The sequence below is a fragment of the Branchiostoma floridae genome, chromosome 6 (genome assembly GCF_000003815.2).
Source record: "Branchiostoma floridae strain S238N-H82 chromosome 6, Bfl_VNyyK, whole genome shotgun sequence".
Lineage (NCBI taxonomy): Eukaryota > Metazoa > Chordata > Leptocardii > Amphioxiformes > Branchiostomatidae > Branchiostoma > Branchiostoma floridae.
The window spans coordinates 23,522,127-23,538,491 of NC_049984.1; the positions used below are offsets into that span (position 1 = coordinate 23,522,127).

The following is a 16,365-nucleotide window of genomic DNA, read 5'->3' on the forward strand; positions in this document are numbered from 1 at the left end:
TGTAAGTCTGTGTGAAGTATGTTTTATGTGTTTCTGCTTTATTTTGATATTGCCATTTTTGGACTGTAGATTGTGTTTTTTTTTTCTTATTTTATGTGACACTGTGGTCGTCCCAGTCTTCTTTTAGATTAGTTGATTTTTTAAACACATGCATACTGTATATTATACACTGTACACAACATTGTGTACACCTGAATCCAGGTCAGTTTTGTTTTTAAAGCCTGGTTATTGGACATTGCACGGTTGCTTTAAATTTATGCGCATACTAATTCTGTTCTGTTCCTTCATCCTCTTTTGTTGTGTTCCTATGATTGACTTTGATGCTGTTTTTCAGATGTAGGCTCCCTTTCCTTGTCACTTTCCAAGGGCAGTTCCAACAATAGAAAAACATAAAGGTGAAAAATGAATAAAACAACAAAAAGAATATCAATGGTTTGCCAAGTATGCAGCCAATATTTTATTAGTCCGAAAACAATTCGTCATGCTATCATTGGTTGATCGGCTAATTGTGATTGACAATCAGGATCGGTCCATAACCAGGGAGTGAAAAAACGGAAAAAAAACTTCTCTTTATCAAGCAGAGAGAATGCTGCCAAAATGAAAGTTATTTTGAAGAAATGAAAATCATTTTTAAATTACTGTTCCCTTTTAAATTTTTATGATAATGAGGATAGAAATAGTTTTGTCACCCCTGCATTGAAAATTGTTGGAACAGCCTGCGGAAATTTTATACCAGCATTTTTGTCATTTCTTCTCACCTTTGACCCTTTTTCAGGCTTTATATCACTTCTGAGTGAAAATCTTTCATCTTGAATTCTCCTTCAAAAATTTTGACCTTCAAATTTGAATATGCTGAAAAAACTGTACCCTCAAATCTGTACAAGTAGTGGTGCGTACCGGTTCGCCGAACCGGACTTGGACTTGCTATAACTTTCGGTTCAAGTCCGGTTAAAACCGGAACGTCGAAAACCGGTTTTCTGGAAAACCGGAAATCTCTTTCTTGTTGTATACTAGTATCATCTAAAAACAACGATAGATAACTATGTAACTTTATTAATTGCAGCCAACGGGCTAGAAAATAACGTATTTCTGCGAAAATGAATTGTCCTACCGGGCTACCGCCATAAGCGGGCCAAGCACATGGTCGCGCCACGGGAACCTTCTTTCAAAATCCGGCAACGCGGCAAAAATGACAGGTTCACTTTAGCAATATTACCCATGAAAATAAAGTATGTGGATTTGTTTATCTCCTGGTATGGGTTTTAAGTCCCATATCTTCTAAAAATGAAGAAAATTTCCGAGATAAACAAGCTAAAACAAATCTCCGGCGACTGTTTACATTTGCCGCTTGCCGGGATACTTCACTGGAAGCATGGGTGAGCAGCTTGTTAAAAAGAAACACCGACACGTTTTATAAAAAAAAAAGTTGAAGTTCATAAACTATTTTATACCTCCTGTCTTTATCTTTGTACCGAATGAATTTACAATTAATTTGTAAGGTTGAATGTAGAGTATAAAAACACCGCACGTATCATTTCTACCCACATTACAGTAGGCTATCCTATTGACCCCTGTGACCTCGCAAGCGCCATTTCGAAATTTCGGCCGTCAAAAAACAAGCGGAAAAGGTCGGATTTTGCCGTGATTTCCCGATAGTTTTCATTAAAAGTCGATGTTTCTACAACTTTGAAAATGATGCAGTCGTCTTTGGCAATATTTTGATAGCATGCGGCCCGGTCGAATGTGGTTGCAGGCGCCGGAGACGCAAATTACGTGTCGCCTAGAGCAAGTCGCTTTATGCTTGTGTGAAGTTGTGTCTATATGGGAAAATTAGCGACCGTCAAAAACCGGACTTATAAGTCCGGACCTGAACCGGAATCTTTGGACTCGAGTCCGGACCTGAACCGGAACGTGAGCTTCGGTACGCACCACTATGTACAAGTGACCACCTCTACATACATGTAAGGACCGCCTGACTAATATAGCCACCTTTTTGTGAAGTCCCTCTAAGATAATTGGCGCGTTGGTACACCCGATCCCTCGATCTCGGAAGTTAAGCAACGCACGGTCCGGACAGTGCTTGGATGGGGGACCAACCAAGGACGTCCGGATTGCTGTAGCCTCAAGAAGTTTTCCACGAAATCGTCTTCCGGGAGGGACGTAAAACGGGGGTCCCGTGCTCGAGGAGGTGCCTCGACCACGTTAAACAGCCTCATTACTCATACTTGGGGTACCTACTGGCTGGCAAAATACACCAGATGATTATTATTATGATTGACACAAGCAGTAAGAATCATTTTCTATAGTGACCATCTTGGTCCCCGAGGGGTCTACTTGGCCAGTTTTGACAGTGTATTAATAATTATTATTACTCTGTGATAATGTCTCCATGGTCATACACACATATAGCAAGGCTCGAAATACAACCAGTTTATTTGCCCAATATGTATTGTAAGTTACAGTTGTACATGTGTTTGTGTATGTGTATGTAGCAGATTACACATGCCTTTCAAGTTTCAGACATTGTTTTTTATGGACTGAAGTGAAATGTATACTTTATGAAAATGAGTGGTGCAATTAGAATTTGTGTGGTGCAAGTGGTTGTAGAATGTTACAGTGATTCTTGAATTTCCTGTGGTGGTTCCATATGTTCACAGTTTTTGTGGTAACTGTTTTATTCAATCACGTTTAATTTTAAGAATAGCATTTCCAGCACTTAACAGTATGGGACCAAAGTACCACCACTGCTTTTTTTACCATGAAATTAGATCATTGCAAACTTGAAAGCATATACAGTACCTGCACCGGTGAAAGTACAAAGAAAAATGTATTTCGAGCCCTGCGTAGTGTCACATGTACAGTTAACGTAGTATTGGCCACACCTAAGCATTCATGGTGACCCTTTTGCTGTAGCAAGCAGCTTCACATTTTTTTGCATGCTGACTTCTTCTAATACTTGAGAGCAACTTTAATTTTGATTATTGCATGCTTGACTTTTTCCTCTTTCTGTCTGATCTTTGAAATTATTGTATCCAATAATCTTCCTTTGATGATCTACTGGAATTTTTTTCACATCTCTCACAATAACAGGTTGCCAAGCAAATTAAGCTTGGTAGTTTCAAGGGACAAAACATGCATTCTCTGAGTGCATGTGGTATATTATAACAGTGTGTTGCACACCCTACACATGTACACTGTCAGGGTCTTCCTTTCCAAAGAGTCTGGGCCATACACCTCTAACTCAAGAGAACATTCCCTTTTTTAGAGTTAACCAATAGGAGCTCAGGATTCTTTATCACTTTGGAAATCGGTCCAATAGGAGCTCAGGATTCTGTATCACTTTGGAAATCAGTCCAATAGGAGCTTATGATTCTGTATCATCTTGGAAATCAGTCCAATAGGAGCTCAGGATTCTCTGTCACCATGGAAACCGATCATCACCGCTGACGACAACATTTTAACAGACAGTTCTCAGTCTGACAATAACTCAGGTTCATGTTAGCAATTATTATTATCCATAAATTCACAGGATTAGGATATTAACACGAATCTTTGATGGCAACTGAAGTTCTGAAATTGTTTAGAAGATTAAACTTTACATATTAACCATAACGTTGAAAGTAATTGAGACTTGCCCAAAATTTCCAGCAGAATGGCGTCAGAGTGTCATGTTCATGGAATGGACCTGTCTACAGCTACTTCTGTGATGTGACTTTATAGCTACTTCACTGCGGAAATGGGTCGTAAGTGCCAGATAACCTTTGGTGCCCCCCGTCTCTGTTCAATGTCAGACCATGGGCTTGAATGAACACTGCCTCCTTCATACCTCTTGCAAATAAATCCAGTTCCGAATCTGGGATAATTAGAATGTTGTCTAGGGTGGGTACCGGTACAGAAAATTCAGGTACAGCATGGTCAGAGGATCAGATCCAGCTCCTGATCTGAAACTGGACGTAGTAATTATCTGTGAAAACTTGTAAATGGGCGACACTGAAAACTTGATTTTGAATGTAAGTTCATCTGTAACGGTAATCAACTTGTGGATTTTGAGAAAATGAAGATACTGTATTCCAGACTGGATTACTTTCTCAGAGGGGTGAAGAGGCCATTTGCATCAGAGCCCACCAACCTTCCCTCAACCGAGACTGGGGCCGATACCAACTGCCAAGCACCTTTGACCCAGTACTCAAAACTGTTCCAATCGACAGGTCCAATTTTCTACAACGGAATCTATTAGGGAGTATACCGTACCCACCCCTAATGTTAGCAGATCTCCTGACTTAGAGGTGTTGGCCATCTCGCTTCTAAGGACCTGCGAATAGGAAGGCTTCTAGAAGCGTAATTTAGATCAGCGCTATAGATGACGAAGAGCTACTAAACGTGTTCACTTTTGTTTTTGGCGACAGGTTATGACTCGTACGATCAGTACGGGCCCGGGCAGCCCGGTCCAGGGCCCAACCAGCAGGACTATTACAGTAGTCCTCAGGACCAGCCACAATTCAATAACCAACAGGACATGGGACAGTATTATCACGATGGTGGTATGTGTCTCACTGCCGGTCTTGCTTGCAGTGCACAATGCTTAAAGCTTCTGTCACACACGGCCATCCATGGTGTCCCGACCTTCTTCAGACCATGTTTTCGGATCAAGGTCATCTGTGGTTGGGAGTTGATTGGCGAGGTTGCTGACGAGTCTTTCAAAAAAGTGAAGGCAATCTTGAACCAATTACTTGCAGCACACTGAAAAGCTTTTCTTCCACTAGTCATGACAGAGAAGACAGAATACGAATTGTACAGTATTACAGGTTCTTAGCTCTTTTCAGCACAGTGAACAGTGGACCATGCCGTAACGTCCAGTCCAAAAGGCTGCAGCCCTTTCTGGTACTGTGCATAATGGGTTAGTGACACAGCCGGAATGAAACTCACCGCTTCTAGTTCCAGCGGCAGTGGCCCTAAAAACTGGGTTACGCATGCTACTAGAAGTTGACTGCACCAGCCAGCTGTAGATTTTGAAAAATCAAAGTCTGGAAAGTCACATTTTGATTGGATACATTCAGAGGAGCAAACTTTAGCCAGATAACGATGGATTCCAGGCTACTTCCAACCTAGTGCTGACCTTGGTCACGAAATGGTCGGGAACAAAGGTCGTACGAAGGTCGTGAATGTGTGACGGGGGTTTTAGAGGAGACTTGCTACCTTCTGATTGACCATGCACGCTCTCAGGAGCACACTGCCAACCTTCTATCACAGCCATGAAACACCAATAGCTTAATGTTTCACCTAGTTTTTAAAGTTATTTCATCACATAGATACATTTGTTAGGGATCAGATATTTAGTAGAACTGTAACAAATGTATTTTGAATTGACAGCGGCCATTTTGCAAAATAACGTACTACGTAGTCGAAATGGTTTGAAAATATTGCTGCATTTGAAATGCTCAGTTCTACAAACAAACTCAGGGTAGCAAGGTTGAAAATGTAAGTAATGTTTGAAGAATCGATATCAGAGTCATATCCCTACTTAGCTATAATTCATACTGTCAACGTATCTCCCTTGCTCCCAAGAAAGCTAACAGTGGTAGAAGAATTGATTCGTGAAACACTAAATCATTATGTGGCATGTCTCTAACTTGTGAAGTTAGGCAGGTTAATATGTTCAATATGTAGCCTAATTATCTAAGTGCTGGTTTAAGATTTATAACACTTTTTTAAAAATTTGGAAAAGCCTTTCATATTTGCCTGAAAAAAGTTTGCATGCTGCATGCTTTAACTAAGAATTCTTCTTTAAGTCTTCGTCTCTTGAGAAATCTTGAACCTTTCCTCATTTTCTAAAGGGAGTTTTCCAGGCCTGGTTTGCACACTCAGTTGATTTTTGTGTGGTTCAAATTATTTCTTTTAAGTTGTCATTCAGCAAAATGGTGTAACGTAATTTTCAGCCTGTTTCGTAACTATGATTATGAGGATTGAAAGCCATCTCTGTAAACCTAATTTATCCAGTAACATCAATCGAATCCCCTTTCCACTACAAACTGCGTCCAGATAGCGACAAAACTTTCCCAACGAAATTCGTAGATAAAAATAAATCCTACATTCCACTGTCTTTTATACTTTCACATTTTGCATCATTTTTCAATTTTATAGAAAGTCTATTGGGAAATTCATGCCCAAATACATGGTATAATTGGGGGTCTCACAAATCTGACTTTGGTGGCCTGAGCTCAGCAATCGTCTCCTTTGAAAGGGGGCCTAGTGAAAACGACAGTACAACACTGGCTATCTCAGGATCAAAGCCAAGTTCAACCAAACGATTTTTGGAACCACATGCTCGGTATAAACGGCCCTAATTCCCATGAAGGTCATAAGATCCCCCTGAGTAATTGTGTGGTGTCATCTAACAGCTGTGGCCCTCCTGAGGTCAGGCCATTATGAAGATCGCGTTCGTAAAAAGAAATAAAGTCCTATTGTGGACACGTCCCTTCAAACCATAATATTTAAGATGCCGTAAATGTAGAACTTTTGTAGAACTCGCAAACCACAATTTGATATCTCGCCCGAAAAAGCTTTGGCTACAGATATTGATTAAAACATGGGGAAAAATATGTGGCATCTGGCACCGAATATATCATACAAGTACAAAACCTGCTGTAAGAAGCACACATTGCGATTTTTGTGGCTTGAAAATGGAGACGAATCCCCTACGGTGTGCCGCTAAATCGTTAGAACTGTCGACGCGTGTAATGGTCTGGCCAGCCCAATAGCATGGCCCATAGGAGAGGAGTTGGGAGGACAAGTCAGCTAACATGTTTAGGTTTCTCCAAGAACAACCTTGACATTTACAGCATGGATCTTACCATTCAAGCATATCAAATGGAGAAAACTCAAAGACTATCTACTATGCTTCATGCGTAACGCTTGGATGGATTCGGTAATGGAGGGAGTATTTTTGGAACGAATGGCAATTTCCATGCTGTACAGTCAACTCTGTCTGATTGATGCCGTGGGGAGACTTTGTTTTCCGCACCAGAATTTTGATTAGAGCTGTCCATCATGTGAATAATAAGTAATTTTTCACTACTACTCAACAAATTTGAAAAGGATTCTACATTTCTGTTTCTACTACAAATTTATGCCATTCTTCTCATTCTTGGAGGCAAAACTTTTTTATGATGGACAGCTTTTGAAACTGACCAACTTTCATTGGCACGTGGGAGGTCTCAACCAACCTCTCGTGTTGCAATGTAGCTTGGAACAGAAACATTTTTTTCGTTTCAGTCTTTTTCATTTCCAGGCTACGCTCCGACGTGTTGAGATTTTGATGGCAGGAATCCGTTCAAAGTTGAAGAAGAGAGTAAAGAGCCTCATGTATTACCATATTTCATAAAATTTTTCATAAATATTTCTTGTTCCAGGAATACATGAGCTATGACACTCCCACCTACCTTGCCATGGGCAAGTTTCTCTGACATATATATAAACTTCCTTCACTAAATGTTGCTTTTGTTTGTTTCTTTCAGTTCTAATAAATGTGGCGTGCCTGTCTTTTGCGACTTTCGACCCTCTTGGTAGTGAGAAACAGGCTTTTTCTTCATTCGTTCTTTTTTATTCTGTTGACCACTCTTTTCGTGCAGTGTGATTGGTGGAAAGGTACCACACAGGCGGTGTGGGGTTGCTTGCATTTAGTTGCCCGTTTCAGCCCTTACTAAATGCCTGTTCGTTTTATTTTTTTCGCTCGTCTAGGACAACAGCCAAACTACCCGCAACAGGCAAACTATCCGCAACAGACACCGCCGCCTCCTCAACAACAACAACAGTACCCCAACCAGAGTCAGGCACCTGGTTATAACCAACAAGGACAGCCCGGGTACGGGACTCCTTCTCAACAGAACTACGGACAACAGGGACCGCCACAGAACCAATACGGCAACTACCCCCAAGGTCCTGGACCCCAGGGGCAGGGGCAACAGAGGTTCCAGCCGTACCCCCGCCCCCCTGCGCAACAGCCACCCCCTCCGCAAGGCTATGGCGGTTTTAACCAAGGGGGGTACCAACAAGGTTATCAGGGGTAGAGCTCAATAGCAAAATGCTACCCCGCTTTTGATCTACATGTACATGTACCAAGCTGTAAAAGGGTACTAATCTGTTTTCATCTTCGTTTGACACCAATCACCACCAATTCATCTGACAACAAAGGACAAAACCTTTCCTGACAAGTGCTTTAGACTGCTTCTGTCTTCAGTATTTGCTGGTATGTTTTTCTGTAAAAACAGGTAGGAATGGGCCAAAGTTTCAATGAAACAACATGTAGAAAAATAGCCTTTTTTCAACCACAGGATGCTGGGCAGAATGAAAATGTAGATGACTTCTCTGGGGGTTTGAAAAGTTGCAAAAAAAGAAAATGTAAAACACCAGTATACGACATCAGTGTTTGACAGCCTAACTGCTGCCATATGCACCTATAGCACAGGCGTGGTTGTAAGGATTTGACGTTATTTGTATATAAAGCAATGTCTGTGTACGATTATTCAACACAAGGCAAAATATAGCTATTCGAATTTCACTCAAGAAAATCCTCTGAACATGTCCGTGTTAAACCTAAGGGTCAGACATGTGCCCCTGTACCAAAGGAAGAATGATTGTTGTGTTCGTTGTTTATTATTTTCAACCAACTCTGTGATATGTCTATGTTATATAATATACCCACAGATAAGCTTGGTATGACTGTGGTATACAAAAAATGATTTATTTTTGTGTTAAAGATTGGAGGTTATAAAATGAGTTCGAAACGTCATCAAGCAAGATAGGTAACGTTGTATCATAATTAAGTAAGCGTCACAGTAGAAAAGTATTTTGGCTGACGAGTCTGGGAGTTCCTAAGGATATTTTCGACAGCGTTGTCTCGACCACTTAACAGTTTTTACTGATTGGCCGATGTTTGCAGGTTTCCGCACCTCGCCAAATGTGATAGGGTAGATTTTCAGGTGAAAAATACTTTGGACACGAGCCATTTTGAAAATACTAGTGATCAACAGATACAGTCAACGGTTGTCGTGAATGTGACGCTGGCTTTAGTCACAGACTTATAAATAAATAGCTCTACATTCCAGTCTAGTTCCCAACAGGTTATAATAGTGAAGATTTTAAATGGTAGATCCATGCACAGTACAAAAGGAAAACCTCTTACCTTTTGTTCAATCCTCTTACCCTTCTCAAGTTGGAACGACCCAAAGTCTATGCCACGTATCCCATAAGTACATGTAAGTGTGACGACTGAACCGAGACGGGGGCCGATACTGGTTGCAGGGCACCTCTGACCCGTTGTTGACATCACACTTTTATTCAGGATAGTACGTGACATAGGCTTCGGGTCATGTCAACTTGGAAAGAGTCACAGGACTAACTGAATGTTAAGACATTTGTAATTGTATACGCTTATAACATTTAAAATCTCCACTATGTTAATTCCCATCTCAGATAAACTAAGTTAAATGGATTATTGCCCCCCAAGTGGTTGGAATTTGTTATGATGACTATTCTTCTTTTCAAAAATGCCAAACAAGCCACCTCTGAACCATTGCTTCATTGTTAAGATGTATTTATTGAGTATTCCCCTAATACACATGTAGATAATGTGAAGAACCAACCTTTTATGTATTTGTATGTTTTGATGTATCCTCTAAGGCCACTTTGATTGAATTATTTGGATGACATCCTCTGGGTGCCCCAAAACTGATGCGAACTTGAAAGTTTTTTGCGGGAGGGAAATATGAAAATTGATACCGATATCATCCATATAATCAAATTAACATGGCCTAAATATATCAGAGCATTTTGTTCAAGGAAGCCATTTTGTGATGAATACACAAGGAAGTAACAACATGAATTTTGTGATTCTAATGAACTTCAGAAGAATTGCGTTCTTTGTAGATTTTGTTGCTCGGGATTTCTCCAACCCTTCTTCACAGCCATTCCATGTTGCATTGTTTGTGTAGTGTTGAGTTTTATCAATAAAACACAAGTATTTTTGAAGAGACTGAGTCGATGTAATGTTTTCTTTCTTTAGATTTTCATATTCAAATGTCCAAAGGTTTGTTTCAGGTGAAATTAGTGCGTTCAAATTCTTGATGTTTTGGAGTGAATCATTCACCCTAGATGGGTTATGGTCATTTCAAAGGTTACTGCTAGTTTTAGGTGGTATCTCACTGCACTTGGTGCAGCACTGTGGGGTTCAAACAATTATTCAACAAATTTCAGAGATGAAGAAATTTTCATACTTTTGTATGTACGTATTGTGCAATATCTAAATTATAAAGAATCGGCAAAAATAACACAACATTGAACGAACCCTGTAGTGCAACACCGGTGCCCCAAGTGCAGGGAGATACCATCTTTAGTGGTCACAGGAAATACATCTTTCCTCACTCCACCCAGGTGTAAAAATGGATACCTGACTTTGGTTGGGGAGGTAAAAGGTGGTGGAAGGAGAAAGATAGGCTCCAAAAGCTATCTTCTTCCCAAATGTCAAGACCGTATCATTTCTGGGACAAGAGATACATTGAAAAAATGACTATGATAGAATATCCTAATTAATTATGCAGATTTGTCCCCAATTTGCATACTTTGTATTTCATTTTGTGCATTTTGGTTTACCCCACCTACATACCAAAAAAATCATGAAAATCCGTTATTCCTATCTTGAATTTACCTCTTCGGTTGTTTTTTTTAAAAATGCCCCTGAAATTCCAAACCTGGTCGCTAGGGGGTCCAAACTTACGTCACGTTTTTTCCGAGCATAAGAGCTATCTAACGCCCCAAATCGTGTCCATAGCTTGTTCAGAACACTAGATATAAAAACCGGAAGTTCCGCTGCAGTACCAAGGGAAGCCGCTCAGGGCCCACAATCTAATTATTCCCAGTGTTCGTCACGTCCCACCAACGCACTACGTATGAAAGCAATCCATTCAGAGTTCATCTTGTTCACAGACAGGCAAATGGCGTAGGGGCGGGTGGTAGTGAGGTGTTGCACCTAGCCGATCCGGTTTCTGAATTGATTTGGTCTGGGTCCCCCGGTGGGCGATGTATCAGTGGATAGGAACCTTAGGGGCATAGACTGAAACAACAAAGTACATAGTACTCGAAAAGACAGCATATGAATATTTTTTTGTCAAAAGAGTATGCACCGAAATGTTAGTTGTGCATCCTTTCTGATAACCAGATCTCATTGATCATCCCTCGTATCGTGCCTTCTTTGATGAAGTGTTTAAAGTTGTTACACTACTTTTTTTGGGTGTATTTTACAATTGGAAGTAATGATAGGGGTACTATACATATGGCGTGCCGACCTACGCCCGAGTACACAGCCTGTTATGCCTTGCGACTAGTGTAGGTCATAACCTCGTGATGAGTCATCGGAAACAACACGACTTCTTTCACTTTCGCACCCTTGCCAGTCTGTGAAGTCTCAACAACGTCTACACCCTTTCAAGACTCATAAGAGCTGTATTTTCCAAGAATTCTAACTCACGAGACCTGTCGAAGATCAGGTACGTACTTTCATGTACCATGGGATGTAAATTATGTGCAATGAAATCGATATTTGTCCTCAAGTTTTGAAGGTTCCTTTTATTTGTGGCTTTGCATAATACATAATACTTGGGGCGCTTGCATGGGAAGTAGTGTTCACGGAACGTATTATGTGATTTCTTCACATACTTGACTGACAGCAAATTTTAGAAATCCGGGTTTATTTGTACATGTATTAGTGATCTTGTTCGTTTGTGTGCTGTTTAGAATTCTAATTGTATCAATTTTAAGAACCTAATTGGAATGAGGAAGTCAATGCACAGTAGCGGAAGTCGACAGAGCGTTGCAACAACGTATTGCTGAACCACTTTCAGTCTAAATGTAGTAGTGTAACGACCTATCAAAACCGGCAGTTCCTCTGCAGTACTTCATTAAGTTACTAGGTGGCCCATTATCCAACATGTTCATGGACGGATTCCTAACCCAAAGCAGCAGAAGGTCTTGTCACCCAGTGTTCTGTCAATGATTAGCTTAAACCCAAAGGTTATGTTTTCGGTGCCATAATGTTGTGGGTGGGTGGGTGTGTTTTATTCTACTAGTTGTCAGTACAGTGTGGACGACACACCACGAAAAGTTGTGAATGATATCTACTATGTGCTAAGGTGTCTGCAAAATGAAAGACAAGATCGATTACGACACCATAGGAACTTTCTATGGTAAACCTCCGGTTTTGATATGTTCTGCACATGCTAAGGGCATCAGCGAAGTCTGATTTGCGGCGAGGATGAGTGAGTGAGCTATGGGCATGTTTTTCGGTAACAGGTAGTTCGAGAAGATCTCAGTGGTGTGTTAGCGTAGGAACTTTGGGTACAAATTATAACGTGACTGTGTATTCTGAAAATAAGGCCTTGTTGATTCTGTTAGGTGGATGACATCCGCGCACACACCAATTTTTGTCCATTTCATTCCGAACCTAAACGCTTTCAACTATAGTGTACAAAACAACTGCAAAATAAGCAAGTACATGCCGTATAAATTGCAAAAAAAATGGATACGTACAATGATTCTTTTCCATTAAAACAAGCTGCATTTCAAGCCCAGAGTAACATTTTCTAAGAAGATGTTAAGGAAGAAAAAATAACTAACTATTGTTTGGTATGTCATTCTCTATCATTTATAAAACATTCCTGAGCATGCCCGCAACAATTCCGCAGTGCCCATAGATCGAATGAGGATGTCCAGAACAGTGACTAGAGTTTGTTTCCCACCCATGCAGAGAGATGGCTGACCAAGAAAAGTTGTTGCCGGAAGGAAAAGAATGGCGTTTGCAGAATGTGCTGTGGAATGACGAGTAAGTGAGCTAAATACTCATTTAAACTATCACAGCTTCTAAATAACTCAAACACAAAATGTACTATGTTCAAAGGTATAGATTTTGTACAAAATTCTACGTTCAACGAATGCGTTATGGTTCATTGTAAGGTCCCGATTGTGATTGTACAGGTGCCCGTCAGGGATATAGCCATAAATTTGTCCCGGTGGACTGCCGGATACCGGGGGTACCCCTCGATGTTCCCGACGAGTACGTCACGGTGTCTACCTGTTACCGGGTCCCGAGTTCATTTTAAGTCCGACTGAAATTCCACCCGGTGCCAGGACGGGCCCCCAAATAGTCCGGGAGCAGCAAGGTCATCTGGGGTCATTGCACCAAAACGAGAAAATGGTATGAAAATCCAAAATGGCCGCCAGATCTAGAAAATGGTGTATTATTGACCTAAGCCTTAACCTTGTCCAATAGCCGGTGCAAATTTAACATTCAAAAGTTTACGACCGTTAACATCACTGTTCATCTTTAGAGAACGAGAGAGACGGAAGCAGATCGTAGCCGGGTACAAACCCCCCACCAACTCATCCGTGAGTCAGGTAAACATCCAGCTGTACGGCCAGGTGGGTTCTGGGAAGTCCAGTTTCCTCAACACCATCAACTCTATCTACAAGGGCCGCGTCTCCGCTCAGGCAATGACGGGGAACCAGCCCACTAGCCTCACTAGGAAGGTATGCTTAATAGGGCATTCACACTGAAACCGAATTAGCATGAATCAAGTAGAACCAGCCGGAATGAAGTATTTGCAAAATTCGTGCCACATTCGGGGCCATTCCGAGTGGTAATTCCAAATGTACCTGATATCCCCTTCCCACGAGAAGGGGTGAGCCAAAATGCCGTCAGAATGAAAAGTCTTTTCTATTCCTGGGAATTCGTAGTGTATTCTAGAAATTCTAACTGCATTCCAGATATTCTTTTGGCCACATTCGGGCAGGATTCGACGAAGTGATCTTGCCGTTTCGGTTCTCCATCGAATGAGATAAGAATGTTTCGAATGATGTTGGAATGCCGTAGAATGCGGTAATGAGTCTGTGTGACACCATGGGGCTGGAGGAGACCAACACTGTAACTTTCTGTAACACTGTAAGTGTAACTCTCTGTAACACTGTAACTGTAACTGTAACTCTCCCGTCAGTACCGTCCGTACGAGGTGCGTACAGAGCCGAATGGGGAGGCCCTGTGCTTCCGCCTGTGTGACACCATGGGGCTGGAGGAGACGAACATTGTAACTCTCTGTAACACTTTAACTGTAATTGTAACTCTCCCGTCAGTACCGTCCGTATGAGGTGCGTACAGAGTCGGATGGGGAGGCCCTGTGCTTCCGTCTGTGTGACACCATGGGGCTGGAGGAGACGAACATTGTAACTCTCTGTAACACTAGTACTGTAACTCTATGTAACACTGTAACTGTACGACAGTAACTGTAACTGTAACTGTAACTCTCCCGTCAGTACCGTCCGTATGAGGTGCGTGCAGAGCCGGATGGGGAGGCCCTGTGCTTCCGTCTGTGTGACACCATGGGGCTGGAGGAGGCGAACACCGGGCTGCATCTGGACGATCTGTCCTACCTGCTGGACGGGAACGTACCGGACGGATATCAAGTGAGCATTTTCTAGATTTGATAGATAGATAGATAAGTAGATCTAGATAGATGACTAAATTGAACTTTTATTGTGAGACCTTCACTGAATTGCATTCAATTTACAAATTCTGTTATTTATCTCATTCCCTTATTTTAACAACATAACATGTCGTGGTGATTGGTAGAAACTTGGTCGGTTGTTAAATCGCTGAAAAAAGAGATATATCCCTTTTTATTCCGTATTTTCTTTTCTAGAAGGAGTTTCGAGGATTCACTTTTTTTATTCATATTGAGTTATCATTCTACTGTCACAGTGTCAAAATGTAACGGTTGATTAGTCATCACTTATGTACATACCTTCGCAAAGGGACGTTTTTGTTCCATTTCTTCCGCCTCTCATTCCTCTTCTTCTTCCGGCTGTCACCATGGTTACTGAAAAAAGCAGGGTCTTTGTGGTGTTCGATTGCACTGTGTAGCAAGTGGCAGGACAGAGCAGGAGGGGCTGGTCACCGCAAGTAAGAATAAACAGAGAAGTAGTTTATCAGGCTAGACCATGTGAAAGTAAACATTATTTTCTTGCAGATGTTACCTTTCTAATTATTTATTTCTTCCTCTATCATCAATCACCCAACCCCCACACACAAACAGTTCAACGCGGATGTTAGGATCTCCCCGGCCACCCCCGGCTTTAAGAGCACGGTCAGTTTGAAGGATCGCACCCATTGCGTGGTGCTGGTTATGGATGCCGGCAAAATCAGTGTCATACCACAGGACACCGTCGACAAGCTCAAAGCCATCTACAGAAAGGCACTGGATCGGGGTAAGAAAGATCTTGATCCAAATTGTTTTCAACGTTGTGCCTGTATTGGCTGTTTTATTGTACAAAATGTATTATTTTTTACGTGTAGGTACCTTTGATGTAGGTACCAATGTAATCGTAAATTGGGCTTGATTTTCATAGTTTTGAAATACGGAAAATACATTGCCACGAAAAACTGCGCTCAATGACAGGAGCTTCATACTCATTAAACATTGTTTGTAACACAGGCGTTTGGCCTCGTCCTCTAGATTAGGTAAAAATCTCTACCATTACGCACTGTATTGTGTCAGTAAGTGTTTTGATCCTTTTACCCCCCCCCCCCCCCCCAGAAATCCCCACAGTGATCTTGCTGACTAAGATAGACAAGGCGTGTGAACATGTTGCCGATGACCTCTCCCTGGTGTTCCGCAGTAAGTTCATTCTGGAGAAGGTGGGTTTGATACGTCATTGCCTCTGGGTACGGAGGTTTTCTGTTTTTGATGTGCCTGTATGGGTGTGTGTTCTTTTCTGTTTCTAGTCGTTGCCTGTCTGGATGGTTGTGTTCTTCACAAAGTGATGGGAAGATGGGGGTCATCACGTTGCAGACGTGACAATAAGTTGGGTTCAGAACATGTTGTGATATGACAGACATTCCAGGTCATAGGGTCATTGGAAGAGTCCATAAATTCACGGGTAGGTCTTGTTTTAGGTATGTGATTTTACAGGTTTCTATTTTGTGCGTGTTTGTCCTGTTCACCGTATAGTGAACATATACGGACAGATACGGACACACACGCACACTCACACGCACACATAGAAACCTACACGGAGGGACACACACACAGAGACATACACAGAGATACACACAGACAGACAGACATGCACTCAGACAGACATGCACACAGAGGCACGTAAGCACACACACACACACAAACAAACACACGCACACACGCACGTACACAGAGGGGGAGAGAGCGGTTACACAAATACATTAAAATACACAAATACAAAATAAATATTAATCGTTACATGGACTGCAAATCGTAAGGGTCAACAACCAACTTTGTCTTAAATCTCCAT

At 41.6% G+C, this 16,365-nt stretch overlaps 2 protein-coding genes across 7 annotated transcripts in view; both read left to right on the forward strand.

The window, feature by feature from the left end:
* Positions 1-9,173, forward strand: part of LOC118417613 (protein SSXT-like) — a 31,257-nt gene extending 22,084 nt beyond the window's left edge. For 5 of the 6 annotated variants that reach the window (XM_035823218.1, XM_035823221.1, XM_035823223.1 and 2 more), the window contains 2 exons: positions 4,407-4,541; positions 7,738-9,173. In XM_035823218.1, coding sequence (XP_035679111.1) covers positions 4,407-4,541; positions 7,738-8,066 — 464 coding nt within the window. In that variant the 3' untranslated portion in view covers positions 8,067-9,173. The remainder of the gene's footprint in view (positions 1-4,406; positions 4,542-7,737) is intronic. The other variant, XM_035823219.1, reaches the window with a different exon arrangement.
* A 2,219-nt stretch (positions 9,174-11,392) lies between these two features.
* On the forward strand, positions 11,393-15,823 carry LOC118418219 (interferon-induced protein 44-like). Its single transcript, XM_035824061.1, has 6 exons — positions 11,393-11,540; positions 12,797-12,871; positions 13,377-13,575; positions 14,356-14,505; positions 15,135-15,306; positions 15,636-15,823. The coding sequence occupies exons 2-6, from the start codon at positions 12,801-12,803 to the stop codon at positions 15,821-15,823; spliced, it is 780 nt and encodes a 259-aa protein (XP_035679954.1). The 5' UTR covers positions 11,393-11,540; positions 12,797-12,800.
* The last annotated feature ends 542 nt before the right edge of the window (positions 15,824-16,365 follow it).

Bases quoted from the DNA above. Each gene is read 5' to 3' on its own strand.
- LOC118418219 (XM_035824061.1), top strand. From the start codon at position 12,801: ATGGCTGACCAAGAAAAGTTGTTGCCGGAAGGAAAAGAATGGCGTTTG. The intron at 13,576-14,355 runs GTATGCTTAATA...CTCTCCCGTCAG, and splicing joins CCACTAGCCTCACTAGGAAG to TACCGTCCGTATGAGGTGCG. The intron at 14,506-15,134 runs GTGAGCATTTTC...ACACACAAACAG, and splicing joins ACGTACCGGACGGATATCAA to TTCAACGCGGATGTTAGGAT.